Genomic DNA, 15,290 nt, shown 5'->3' on the forward strand with positions numbered 1-15,290 from the left:
GAAGGAGGCCTCTTGGGTGCATTGGGATCCCTGAACTTCCTTTTTGTTTCCCCTTTAGGAGGGATACAGGTTTTCATTTCTCTTTCATAACGGGCCTTGTCCGCCTTTGTCATATCTTCAAATTTTCCTTTCTCTTTAGCAGACATGGTCTTCCACCTCTCTGAGCACGTCTTAGAAAACTCTGAGAAGTTGACTGAAGCATCTGGGTGCTCCTTCTTGTGCTCCTCCCGACAAGTTTGCACAAAGAATGCACATGATGACATTTTGCCTCTTGGCTACTTAGCATCTCCTTTGCCCATGTTTAGTTATTTTTCCTCAGCGACGCAGAGTCACCCAGTGCCTGTCCGGCTCTTACTTGCCCCGGCGTTGTCTCTATGGAGTTCAATGTACTGCCTCATTTTTTTCATTATGGTAATATTTATATTTTCTAAGTGGTTTTTAGCAGATATGCTTATGTAATTTTTTTAAGCTGATAAAAGGAAATACCTCTGGCTTCTCCATTAAATAACATTAGTACTCTTGGTTCAAAAAGTTAATACTCACAATTCCTACTTCCACTTTTCCCAATTATTCCCCTATACGATGGATTCTAAACACTGTGCTACACTTCTTTTTATTATAACATGCTCATTCAAGGCCACATGGTAAAACAAGTTTCTTTTTCATCAAATCTTGACCTTTACCTCATTATTTTCCTGGAAACTATTTCCTTGAATTGAATGGAACTGAACTTAACATGCAGTTAAACCAACATTTTTATCCAATTCTTCCCAGACTCGCTATATACCCTGCACATTAAACACTTCAACAAATTTGCTCCCAAAGATTCTTTCCTTGGCCTACTTAGCCACTTCTTGAATAATTCCATCCATTTCTTTGCCTTCAACTACAATCTGTTACTAAAGAGATGGATTTCAAATCTACATTCAGCATTCATATCCCAACATTCCTCTGAGTCTCCAACTCACATAAGCAATTATCTAGTAGACATAACTTGATGCCTAAATGTGAACCTAAGATGCAATACATTCATATTTCCCTAAGACAAGATTACACAAAAGTCAGGTCTGTAGAAAACCAACTTACTAGGAAATTTCTCAAGACTGGAGAAAAATAACCACCTTGAAGACACTGACTGTGGTGAGACCCAGGGACAGTGAAGCGTAGCAGTCTTGGTTTGACTTCAGAGTACTAAAACCAGAATATCATTCCAGCCAAGCAAAGCAGGGTAATAGGCGACTAAGTGTAAGCTGGCTGGAATTAGCCTTGGGAGATCTAGGCCTACAGAGAGAGGTCCCCTAGGATGCATGAATGGAAAGTCCAAAGACAAAGTTCCAAAGATAAGGAACAGATACCCAGAGTAGCCAGACAAACTAACCCTCAAGAATAGACTTTCATCTGGGCCAGAGGCTCACGCCTGTGATCCTAACACTCTGGGAGGCCAAGGCAGGTGGACTAATTGAGCTCAGGAGTTCACGACCAGCCTGAACAGGAGTGAGACCCCACTTCTACTAAAAATAGAAACTCTAGCCAGGCATTGTGGTGGGCGCCTTTAGTCTCAGCTACTTGAGAGGCAAGAGGATCACTTGAGGCCAAGAATTTAAGGTTGCTATGAGCTATGATGATACCATAGCACTCTACCCAGGGTGCAGAGTGAGACTCTGTCACCAAAAAAAGAATAGACTTTGGCATTGAGGATGGGGGGTGGAGATAAATAACATAGGCCAATAAGGGGGAGAACTGCCAGGACCCCGGAAGAAAGACTAGTTCAGTTTACCAAAGAGGGAAGGAAGAATGCGTAACATTCCACTGACTCTAAGACACTCGAGATTATGATAGCCATGACTTTATGTACAATTATTTTTATTTCTCTCTTTTATGAAAGCAATAATGCTACCAATTAAGTAGGACATGCCACCTCTGACTGCATCCGGTTTTAGAAATGTTCAAAAGTGACAACATGTACACACCTCAACTCAGAAGCAGCACAGGGGCTGAGAGTCCCCACCTATTGTGTTACAGACAAGAAACCAATCAGTCCCCCAAGATGGGGAGAAGCGTCCAGGAATATCACGCATGCCTGCTGCTCCCTGCTACTGGCCAACAGGCAGAAAACTCAGCAAGACCAAAGACGAAGCTGTCTTTAAAATGACAGTCAGAGAGGAGATGAAAATGACATGGGAAACTGCTATGGAACAATGTTAACAATAATGAAGGCAGCATAAAAAACTGAATCATATGCAAAAAAGCACTTTCTTTGGTAAAAAAGGATTAGATAGAGGTATTTCCAATGTTCGCAGTTATTATCTGAAAGTGCTAGAATTATAGGTAATTTCTTCCTTGCTTCTTAATATTTCTTTACTTCCCCCAAATTTCCATCATCAACACATAACATTTTTATCATCAGAGATAAAAAGGTCAAATATTAAGTGTTTGTTTTTAATTTACAAATTGTGGGTCACACAAATGCATTGGTCTCTTTAAATATTAGATACAGAGATATCTTAAGAAGGTACAAAAAGCCTTCCCTAACAATGGAACAAGCATTACTCAAGTAGTGATGTCAGGTCAGAGCACCCTAACCCCTTAGTAAGAGGGCTAATGTTCATTTTCATGTCTAAGAATGAGTAATGAAAGAAATTATTTTTGTCTTTTTTCTTTTTAAACATAAGATTTCAAGAATGTCAATGTTATTACTTAAACTTTGAAAGGATTAAATACTTCAGTTCCCTACTAGAGCTTGACCTTGACATAGACTGGGCCAGAAGAAATACAGCTGGTCACAGTGCTGATAAGTCTACTGCTAACAGTAGGCAGTGCTGTCTTACACAAGATGTATTTCTCTTTTTTTAAAAAAATGACTATTTGACAAGTAGCTACTGCAGACGGAAACTGAAGCTAACACATTTTTTGTTCTGTTATCTTGACGGAATTATTTTTTTAGTCCACATACTCAAGTACCAATATATTTCTCTTTTCACATTCAAGAGGAACATTTTGACGAAGGATAAAGATCTGGAAATGTAAACGTTATACTTGCCAAGAATGAAAAAACAAAATATACTACCTTCTACTCTAGGTAGCGCTATCTCAGAAATGGGCTGAGTATCTTGGACCAATAAAATTTCTTTTTTTATAAAGTTCACGAAATCGTCTCAAATGCCTTTCTTTTGCACAGGAATGCAATAATCCAAAACAAATAATAGAAGATAACGGTACGGACATTCCAATTAAAAAGACCTGAAACGTGCTACTTAAAAAATGCCTAAATTACAGTAATCTGACATCATTTGAGATTTTAAACGTTCGACCCTAACTAATATAGTTACAATATGCTCATATATATATATATGCTTTATTTGTGTTATAAACACAGAAATAAACCTTTCCTGATAGCATAAACCATAGATTATAATATCAAATATTCAAGAGGAAACAATAGCAATTTAAACAATAATTTAAAGAAAACTTTTTAAAAGCCGCATCCTGCCACAGTTCTTCTTTCTTAAACGGCAACATGAACAACATTAAGAATGAGAAACATAAACCGTAATTGCTATAAAATGCTTAGAAAGCAATTGCCCTAATGTGTGAGCAAATCGTTTCAATTGCCTAAGGAAACTTTTCCAGCCAGGATTCGATGGAGATAATAGTGACTCATATTTAAGAGGCTCATGGGTTAGAAAATATTATAGAAATTTTAAGTTACTACATTACTACCAATGAGTCAACCCGGAGTAATTACAATAAAATTGAACATCCAAAGGCAACAGAAAGCACTTAGCTGCTAGCTAGTAACTTCAAGATAAGATTTCAATTTGTGGAAAATTCTGGCCAAAAGAGAAACGTAACCTATTCAGCTAATGCCTGCTTGTCATCTTGCAAACTCCAGCTCAGAACACAGCCTCAATAACAATCTCAGATGTGTCTGATGTTGCCAGCTCCTGCTGTTTACTCCCCTTTACATCGATTCCGATTTTTATGCTATGGACGTCTCATATCAGCAGCAAGCGAAGATAACATGGCTGAAGGTAACACACAAAGACGAAGTGATTTTAGGAACCCAAAAAGCACCTTGGCCTGCTAACTTTATAAATAATCAAAGGCAGCTCAGAAACCAAGGTAATGCCTTCGTGCGTTTCTTAAATAACATCTGTGTCAATAACCAAAAACGGCCTTGATTTAACTCCTCAAACACAAAGTAGCAAAGCACAAAAAGATTTAATCAGCTGACCAGTCAGGAAAATGTATATGATACATGTAAATCCCAGTTGAGTTTAAAGAAACATTTATCAAATACCATAAAATGGGCTGTGGTAGGCATTGTGAGGAGTTCAGATGTAAGGAAGACAGTTCAGCAGAGAGCAGCTAGGATAAAACATTTTAAAACTTTGGAAGCGAGAAAGGGGCAGCTAGTTGCAAGTGCAAAAGGCTTCACAGTCGAGGTCATAATGAAACTGAGCCTGGAAGGGTGCACAGAATTTCTACAAGTCAAAGAATAATCAGAAAGGACTGAAGAGAAAGTAACCAAAGATCTTGGGGGGGAATAACCAAAGACTCAGAAGAAAGTGCTGGGCACATGTGCAGAAATGGCAACAGAGGCCGAGCAGCGAGTAGCGTGGCGCTCTTGGGGAAGACAGAACAGTGAGTGCAGAAACGAGCACTGGAGCCAGACGGTGATGGGTCAGGAGCATCAGAGTAAGTGCCGGGCAAAGGACAGAGGGAGGTTTTCTGGAACAGCGATTCCCACAACTAGCTGCACATCAAATGTCACCTGGGAAGTGTAACATGCAAATTTTCAGATGCCACCAGGAACAGGAAATTGTAATTTTTTTAAGCACCCGTGGTGATTATCACTGTCAGATGTGGGGAAAGCACCAAGAACTACTTAGAAAAGTGACAGAAAGGAAGGAAGGGGGGACATTTGGAGACTACTGCACCAATGTGGGCAAGAAAGGCCAGGGCAGAGGCAGAGAAACACACAAAGAAATCAGAGACACGGAGGCAGAACTGATGGAGAGCACCAACTGTCGAGGTGTGGCGTTAATGGAAAAGAAGAATCAGATTACTTTGGTCAAGAAGAACAGGAAGGCAAGCGTGGCACACGGGAACACATGAGACAGCCCACATCTTTGCAGAAAAAGACATTAAATCCTGAGGCTGAGTAACTGAGGGTGGGGGAAGTTTGGTTCTAGAAATTCAGTAAAATTAACTTCACATTTGGACATACATTATTGCTGACCCCTCATCTCAGTTTGCTCTGTACAGTCAGCCCTCCACATCCACAGATTCAACCAGCCACAGACGAAAAATATTACAGAAAAAAAATGCAAAAAGTCATAATGTATGTGCAATGATAAAAATACAAACTGTAAAAATGCAGCATAATGACTATTTAGATAGCGTTTACACTTTATTAGGTCAATTAAGTAATCTAGAGATGACTGAACGTGTACGGGAGAATGTATGCAGATTATATGCAAATCCTATGCCATTGGATATAAGGGACTTGAGCATCTGTGGATTTTGCTACCTGCCAGGGTTGGGGAGACCTGGAACCAATCCTCCCAAGATAGAGAAAGACAACTGTACTGTTACCTAACCATGTTTTACCAATTAACTTTGGGAATAGATATCTCTCTCTCCTTAAATACATTAAGGGCAAATGGTATATAGTAGGCACAGTGTTATACACTTAAGAGGAACTCAATAAATATTTATTGAATAGTAAATGTTCGATGTTCCTCGCAAGAGGAAGTCTTTAAAAAGTGGAAGCCTATAGTGATTTTTTAATTTTAAAGAGAAAAGGGAAAAGAAAAAAAAAAACACCTCTCTCTTTTTTTTCCTTCTTTTTATTTATTTATTGATTCATTTTTAAAATGTCGTAATTCTTACCTTTGCTGCCAAGGCTTTTAAACTGTCAAGAAATCTTTGCCAGAAATCCTTGAAGAGTGGGCGGTCAATTTTCTTCAGGCTATCTTTGGTGCTAGCATCCACACTGACATATAGCTGAGTAACAGGCTCGAGGGTTCTTGGTAAATGTTTTAAGGAGGGGAAGAAAAAAGAAAATTATGCCTATATCAGGCTATGATGTAAAATTTACAATCTGTAATAAATGTGGTAATTAAACATCGCGCTGGGTCTAGAGGCTTCTACTTCTCCCAGAATACTGAACAAATGATTTTAATAATGTAACAAAACAGGATGTCCTCTGGTTATTTTTCAAATGACTGGATACCATCCCTAATAAAATGAAAACATTCAATTACTTAAAATTGGTCCCTCTTCAAACACTAGGCTTTAATGGAAAATTAATAAGATCTAACTCTAGGCCTGACTGTATCAGCCCTGTACCATTAGAGGGGCTCTCAGAGCTCAATTCCCCCATTAACTCTGCAATTCAAGAGTTACACAGGGGAAACTTCGCTGTCAGGTGGAGTCTATGCTGATGGGCCACCTCCCATCATCAATTGGCTGATGGAAGTCTTCTAAGGAACAAGAAAGAACCCCAAAAGCTCAAGCCTTATTGAAGGGCAGAGAGCCACACCTATGCTTCCAACAGTGGAGAGGCTTGAAAGTCAATGAGCCACATGGGGAGCTGTAAGCAATGCAAAGCCAGAACACCACAACCCACAGGGAAAATGGAAGTTGGAGATTCTTATTTTTCCTTACTCTTTCAATCAGTTTCCATGACTACTGCTCATTCTCCACTTTGCTCAAATTCATTGACTCATTTCATAATTTCATTCCTACCTACTAGATTTCTTGCTTTGAATCTAGACTGCATTATTTCCAAAGACTCTCCTCTTCTCCTTTCATGGATCTCATAATTCATTTCTCTTCAGTGAATACAGAACTAAGCAGAAGAGAAAAAAAATTCCCCCTTAATAATCCTCTGTTCAAATTCTCCCACTATTAATTTTTTATAACTATTCCACAGTTTATTCCACATTTACCCCTAGAATTTTAAGCATTTTTATTTAGTCCATGCATTTTAAAAAATGGAGATACAATTCATATGCTATAAATTTAATTCACCCTTTTAAAGTGGTTTATGCACCTTTTACATATATCAGTATCAACCTTGTCAATCTTGAATGTCAGGCCCTGAAGGGCAGGGGCTTTATTTCTCTTTTCATCCAGACACACAGGCAGATGTTAAAGCGCCTTTTTAGTGGATATTATTGATATCAGCAGACAGAACTTTTAAGGGAACATAGGCTAAATAAATGCTTGCAATGATATGGCTTAGTAGCATACAGAAAAATCAGAAGGGTCTAAGCCTACAGCTATAAAAGTAGAAAGGTTCTGACCAAAGGTGAGAGAGAGGCAATTAAAATCGCAGCCCTCTCTTGTTACTTTTAGCCCTCTGCAATACTAACATACAATGGGAAAGCCTTCAATGTTCAGTAACACGTCATCACAGAGCAAAGCACAAACACTAATGAAAATGCATAGCAAAAGCATCAGTAATGGCAGCATTTTGTCTTTTCACCCCTTTGGTGGGAGACTAACAAGGAACAAACTTGTGCTGTCTTAACTGGTCTTTTAAAAAAAAACAATAGGGGTGGCGCCTGTGGCTCAAAGTAGTAGGGCACCGGCCCCATATGCTGGAGGTGGCAAGTTCAAACCCAGCCCTGGCCAAAAAAACAAAAAACAACAACAAAAAAAAACTATTGTTTATGTTGATGCATGATAGTATTTGAATAAACGTGTGTCTTGATTATACTCATGTTTAAAAAAAAAAAACAATAAAAACAAAAAAGAAAAGAAACAAAACCTTTCCCCTATACCATAACCACTTAAGATAGGAACATACTTATTTTACAAACCTCTAACGTTTACAAAAAAGGAAGCCATGGACACCGGGGCTACAATCAAGGACATTTATAGATCTCTTGCCAGGGAGCAGAAGAATGGGAAAGAGAGAAGGTCCCTAGGTATCACAGAGCTCATTTCTAAAGAGCTCAAAAGTAGCAAAGGGACCTTGCAGAAATTTTCTGAGCCTCAGGGATCTTACTTCTGCCTGCTACTTGTCTTTATTCACCTAGACTAGGCAAGGAGGCTCTCAGCATTGCCATTTATCTGTTTCCATTCTATACAGAGATAACATTTTAGTTGCCCCCAAATAAGAAAATGTTTATCTGGCGGCGCCTGTGGCTCAAAGGAGTAGGGCGCCAGCCGCATATACCAGAGGTGGCAGGTTCAAACCCAGCCCCCCGGCCAAAAAAAACTGCAAAAGAGAAAATGTTTATTATTAAAATCATCCTAATAATTCCTGTCTCTGAAGATCTCCATCACTGCTGAGAACAATTAAAAAGGACAATTACGTGAATTATACACCCTAAAGCCCAATCCCCAGTAAAAATGCCCCATGACTCTTGAAATGACTATTTTGATGGCCCTTTGTTGTAATTTCAAATGAGTTGAAAATTATCATATATAGAAATGTACTGACAATTGAACATAAAAATCCCTCTCTTTTTTTTTTTTTTTTTGAGACAGAGTCTCACTATGTCACCCTCAGTAGAGTGCTATGGCATCACAACTCACAGCAACCTCAAATTCTTGGGCTTATGCAATTGTCTTGCCTCAGCCTCCCAAGTAGCTGGGACTACAGGCACCTGCCACAAGGCCAGGCTATCTTTTGTTGCAGATGTCATTGTTGTTTAGCTGGTCTGGGGCTGGGTTCGAACCTACCAGCCTCGATGTATGTGGCACGGTAATCACTGTGCTATGGGCACCACCCCCCTCTCCCTTTTTTCTCCCTTTTTTAGAATTATTCCAAATTCTACCTTCCAAATACTGTAGCTAAGAAGGTATGAGGTCTAACAATAGCTACAGAAATTAAAAACGGTGGGGTGGAGGTGGGGATTTATGTGTGTAAGAAATCCAAGTAAATAATAACTCTGATATTCCTCTTGGGTTTAAAAAAAATAGCCAGAGTGGCCCAAACATCCAATATTATTAGAACCCATATCTCTGAGACAACCCGGGGCTGTTAGATCAGGGCAAATAATTCAGGAGGAAGAGGATGAAGGAGGAGAAAATTATTGACCATTCATTGAGTACTCATCATGTGCTGGTGACCTTGTGCTACGTGCTATACCCTTTTTATTCAGTTCACTGTATCTTCCTGATAAAACTGGGAGACAGTTGCTATTTCTGTCCACATAAAGCTGAGGTTCAAAGAGGTTAAGCATACACTTATGCAAGGATCCACAGAGTTGTGTCAACAGTGAGAATTAAGCTCAGAAATAACTCCAAGATGAGTTTATTCTGCTCACTGTTGCATCACAATGGGGAAATTCACAGCATGGCTCAGTATTCAAATCACTGCAGTTTAAGGTAACAAACAGTAATCCATAAAATAAAAAATCCAAGACAGAGGATTGAAGAAATGCCTATTATGACTGCAGTCATAAAAGAAGCCAAAACTACAAGTCTTCAGAGACAAATTCTGAACTTAATTCCTTTTCAAAGGCTTATGTACTTCATTCAACATTTATTCTGGACCACTGTGAACAGCACACTGGGCAAGAGAGGCTGACCCCTTGATATTTATGCCCCACCAATTGCTCAGTGCCACGACTAAAGTGGGTGAAGTGTAGTGAGAAAAAATGAAGAAGCCAAGTTGATTTTGCCTGGCAAAATCATATAAAAGGCATAAGAAATAAGGTCAAAGTCAAAGCTAACCTTGGAAAGACATAGAGTTCATCAGAAAGATAATGAAAAGATCATTTCTAGGGATGAACAAAGGAGATGGCAAGCAAAGGATCAGCCCACGAGATGCATCAGGATAAAGGAATCAGTTTATCCCCAGTGACGCTGACATGGCAAACAGGACTGGGAGGTGTCCGAGGCCAACTCTCATGACTTGCCAGGTTAGGCCTGGCTTACTAAAGACCTAAGTAAGCAAGAACACAATCAGATCAGTGCTGGAGAAAGTAAAGTGGATTCAGTGGGAAGGATGGGTTATAATGATAACATACTCCACTGTTCCGCACCTGGCCTTCTTGCGACCCTTATTACCAACCCACTAACCCCTTACCCTACAATTCCAAAAACCAAAAAGCTCTATAACCAAAAAGTCATTTTTCTAAGTCTGGAGCCAAAGTCACTTGGAAGCAAAATATGACTCATGAAGCTGTTTGCATTCTTAATTTTTCCATTTATGAGAATAAGCATACTTTTTTTTTTTTTGAGACAGTCTCACTCTGTTGCCATGGGTAGAGTGCCATGGCATATCTCACAGCAACCTCAAACTCTTGGGCTCAAGCAATCTTCTTGCCTCATAGTCTATAGTCTGGGACTATAGTTGCCTACCCTAATGGCTGGCTAATTTTTCTATTTTTAGTACACATAGGGGTCTCACTTTGCTCAGGCTGGTCTCAAACTCCTGAGCTCAAGCAATCCACCCGTCTCAGCCTCCCAGAGTGCTGGGATTACAGGCATGAGCCATCGTGTCTGGCCTTTATTGCAAAACTAATTACACATGTATGGGTCCTGGGTACTGGAAGTGTTACATAAAATACAATGTACGTACAGCATCGCCTATCTAAAATTTGGGAACAATTTTGGGCACAAGGGGTAAAAGACTATGAGCATCACCTTATGAGTACCATTCCATATCCATACACAAAGAGCTTTTTTACTTTTTTTATTCTTCCCCTTTCTCTCTCTGTTTTCCTCCTGGAACTCCCATTATAAACATATTGGCATGCCTGAAGGTGCCTCACAGGGATCTGAGGCTCTTTATTGATAGTCTATTAAAGTCATTCAGTTTTAGACTGTGTTTTAGTACTTCATTTTTATCCAACCATTGTGCCAACTGCTTGCACCTGTCAAAAAGGATCCATTTTTCATCACACATAACATCATGCTTAGAAATTTTTGCCTTTATGTTGTGACAGCAAAGGCAAGCTTCAAGATGTTTCTCTTCTGGCACTCGTTTAATTCACATGGAACCCATCTATCCAGCTTCTTTACCTTGCTGATTTGCTTGAAATGGTCCAACATTGTTGGAATAGTAAGCCAAACCTTATTGCAAATTCACGCCTAGATTGAGATGGATTTGTTTCCACTCCTGCTGTCAGCTCATCATTCCCCACCTTGGTCTCAGGTCACCCACAAAGCTCAATTTCAAGATTAAAATCACCAAGACAGAACTTCTTGAACCATCACAAAAATTGCTCTAAAAAATTTTCAAAAGACAATCACAAGCCAAAATGCACATTTGAAAGAATGAAGATGTACCTCTACAAGAAAAAAAAAAAAAAATGCCAGGGCAGTGCCTGTGGTTCAAAAGGGTAGGGCACCAGTCCCATATGGTGGAGGTGGCGGGTTCAAACCCAGCCCCGGCCAAAAAAAAAAAAAAAAAGGCAAAGATAACAACTGTCAAAGTTAGAACTTATAAAAATCAGACTTTTCATACATAGTAACAAAAGTACCAAAGCAGCAGCAGAAGGAGGTGAAGGTCATACTTAGTTTCAGTGAAAAAAGGTACTCAAATGTAAATGTACACAAGGATGAAATGGGGAGGGCAGGACTGAGAAGTTAAATATTAATCACAAGTTAATGTTAGTAATCACATTTAATCATAGTTAAATGCAGAACACAGTTCTGTGTTCTTATGATAAACCTGCCAGCAGCTGAAAGGCTACAGATTGACAATACTTACCAAAAAAACCCCCAAGAATAACATAAATAGATGCAAAAATCATGATAAAAACAAAGGCGGACTAAAGGTGAAGCTAACGGCGAGATACAAATGACTACAAATTTGACTTTAAACTCTCCGGCACACTCCTAAAGGGGGAGATGCTGCTGTAGGATTCAAAGGCCCACAGATAAAAACAAACTAGTTCTCTGAGATTTCCCCACAGAGAAGAAACTCTTCGGTGTTGTGAAACAGGGTCCTCAACAACTTCCTTGTCTTATAACACAATGATTTTCAGAGCTCTGCTTTTACCCACGTGTCTTTGGCATCACAGCGCAGAGCAGTCCGTAAGAGATAACTCCATGGCGTGTTCTCTCGGAACAATGACCTCAGCTGCGGTGCCCCTCTCTGACCACAGAGCTGAAAGCAAGCACAGACTGTACAGGACTCAGTAAAGAGTTCTAAACTCATATGTCTGCAGGGGCCAAGGACATACTAGACGTCAAGTTATGGGAGAGGGAAAGGTTCTTTGGACACCAAAATGCAGATCACATATGAAACGCACAAGAATATTCTTTCCTTTCTCAAAGCGATAGGCTTCCTTCCATTGTTCCTGGCCTGTGTGGCACTCTCGGTCTATCTTTCATTATTTCACTTCGGTTAGGAACAGTGACAGAAATTTCTCTGCTATAGGAAAATCAGCAGTGCAATTCCTCTGACAAGTGGCAGATGACACTCAGCCTCAGGGCTGAGGAGATGGCAAGATGGGCAGGCGTGCGGCAGAGGGAAAAACACAGGCTTCGTGGAAAAGATGACTGCTACTTGGCTCCTGATGGCTTCTGCCAGAAAGTCAGAAACCCAGATTCTATGCAAAACTTCTTGAGTTTAATAAATTCTGGCTCAAAAAAAAAAAAAAGAAAGAAAAGAAAGGTCTGAAACCTGCTCCAGGAAACCTTCTTCTTATCAATTCCTGCTAAGAGGCCTCTGCCCTTAAGGATTAGATGGATTACACACCCCTCGGCTATGCACATAATTATAATTTTTTTTTCAACTGACTTCCTGAAAAATACTGAGCCCCAGTAGGCTCAAGGTTGTACTCTTGACAAGTACAGTCTGTTGTGCTATACATAGACTGCGAATGTGGCCATAACCTCCTCTCTCCTTGTACCCATGTATGGTCCATGTACCCATGTATGGTCCCTCGCCCAGCAGCCAGGAGTGCGCCACGTCACTTGCTTTGGCGCATGAGAAATGAGCAAATGTGTTCCAAGCAGAGGCTTGAAAGAGGCTCGCACGTTGGGGCCTGCTGCTCTTTGAAACCCTGCCACCATGTGATGAAGTCCAGGGAAGCCTGCTAGAGAATCCAGTGTCTCCACCAAGACAAGACCACAGTAAACCTGCCAGGACCTATGGATATGGAGCCACCAACTGACTAGACACATAAGCAACACTGAGACCAGCAAAACTGACCAAGACCAAAAGGACTCCCAGCTGATTTGAAGAATTATGAGCTAAATAAATGATTGCTAGTTGAGCCAGGCAGTTTGAGGTAGACAATTATGGCAAAAGATAAGGGATACATTTAAAGTGTATCAGTACATTCCTATTGAACAATGGCTTTGTTCTTGTGCAACCACCACCACCCTATTACTAACACTAAGTGTCTTACATATTCTTGTTACTTGCAGGAACCTCTGTTTTGACAAACAAAATCACAAAGCTACTCAGAGGGCAACAGCATTTTCATTTGCCTACTGTGTTTCTTGCAAACTGCAATCACCAACCCAAAGGAATCTGTAGCGCTGACCATCTCCCACAAGTCCTGGAGGGCTGCTCACTATGAAAAGGCCCCTACGTGGGAGAACTGTCAGTTAAAAGCTGTATGTTCTGAAGCTGGAGCAGGGACTGAAACCCGGTTTGGGAAAAGTTAGTACTCTGAAAGGCCACTAGCTCAAGTAATGCTTGCACATGGGCCAAGAGAAGACCAATCTACAAAGCCATGATTCTCCTCAAAAAACACCAAAAATATGGGTGGTATTGTAGTTGCTAAGAAAAAAAAAATTTAATTAAAACTAAAATCTTAGCTCAGCGCCTGTAGTTCAAGTGGCTAAGGCGCCAGCCACATACACCTAAGGTGGCAGGTTAAAATCCAGCCTGGGCCCGCCAAACAAAAATGATGGCTGCAACCAAAAAATAGCCAGGCATTGTGGTGGGCGCCTGTAGTCCCAGCTACTTGGGAGGCTGAGGCAGGAGACTCGCTTGAGCCCAGGAGTTGGAGGTTGCTGTGAGCTGTGATACCATTGCACTCTACCCAGGGGGACAGCTTGAGGCTCTGTCTCAAAAAAAAAAAATTAAGATCTTAATAGCCCAAGATGAAGGGAAAAGAGGAGGGTAAAGGATGAGTAGAAGGAGAATAATTGGTGGGACCACACCTATGGTGCATTTTACAAGGGTACACGTTAAATCTACTAAGTGTAGAATATAAACGTCTTAACACAATAACTAAGAAAATGCCGTGAAGGCTGTGCTAACCAGTTTGATGCAAGTATTTCAAATTGTATATAAAACCAGCACATTGTACCCCATAATTGCATTAATGTACATAGCTATGATTTAATTTAAAAAAAAAAAAAAAAACTAAAATCTTAGTAAGCTGCCCAACCACCCAGACAGCATTATTGGTAGTTCCCAGTGTACACTCAACATAGTTGCAAGAGGTTCACCTCATAGCTGAATTGAATGAGTTGACTTGTTGTCTAGAATTAGCATTATCAACATTAGGGGAAACTTCTAAAATTTGTGACCTCTGTGTTATATCAGTCAACTCATAGCTTTGTTTTTCTGAAAGAAATTAAGATACTAGAAAAAAAATGGTATTTCAATATTTCCTGATTCACAGAAATAAGCAATACTGTTTGCACTTAGAGAACTATTTTTCTTTCTGTTTTCTTTTGGGCCATGGGAATAGGGAGAGGCCGTGCCCCATGGCAAAACTACTCTGAGAAGTGTCAAGTCATGAAAATTAGTGTAAAAGCGGGGGCCATCTCAGGACGCTCTTGCTGTACTATTCTGGTCCAGAGGATGTGAAACTTGCAGTTTAATGATTCCTCTTAATATCTGGCCTGGCACTCTTCTTTTTACTTTTCTGAACAATTCACATCTTTCACTGGGAAAATGGAGGGGTTGGTAGGTTGTCTTATATTTAAGACCTTTGGGCACATACATTAGTTCCAGGCCAATAGGACTACTCTGTTCCAGAGAAAGATACACCTAAAGATTGTGTTTGTTCCACTATCAGACACTCATTCTCAGAAATCCTTCCTAGATTCTAGTGATAATCAGTAGACCTAGTATCTTTTGTAACAACTTGGATGGAACTGGAGACCATTCACCTAAGTGAAGTATCTCAAGAATGGAAAAACAAATACTACAGCTATTTAATACTAAATTGGAACTAGTTGATCAACACTTATGTACACACAAGGGAGCACAGTGGTAAAGGCGCCGGCCACATACACCCAGGCTGGTGGGTTCTAACCGGGCCAGGCCAGCTAAGATAACAATGAGGAGTGCAACAAAAAATAGCCAGGCTTTGTGGTGGGTGCCTGTAGTCCCAGCTACTTGGGAGGCT

The 15,290-nt window shown here is 40.2% G+C and overlaps 1 protein-coding gene across 1 annotated transcript in view; it reads right to left on the minus strand.

Moving 5' to 3' along the window:
- Positions 1–15,290, minus strand: part of LOC100942622 (S-adenosyl-L-methionine-dependent tRNA 4-demethylwyosine synthase) — a 196,065-nt gene that overhangs the window by 81,026 nt on the left and 99,749 nt on the right. The window contains exon 12 of the mRNA XM_012807877.2: positions 5,896–6,031. Within this exon, the coding sequence (XP_012663331.1) occupies positions 5,896–6,031 (136 nt within the window). The remainder of the gene's footprint in view (positions 1–5,895; positions 6,032–15,290) is intronic.

This window comes from Otolemur garnettii, unplaced genomic scaffold (assembly GCF_000181295.1).
Source record: "Otolemur garnettii isolate 467f Iridium unplaced genomic scaffold, OtoGar3 scaffold00077, whole genome shotgun sequence".
In the NCBI taxonomy this organism is placed as follows: domain Eukaryota; kingdom Metazoa; phylum Chordata; class Mammalia; order Primates; family Galagidae; genus Otolemur; species Otolemur garnettii.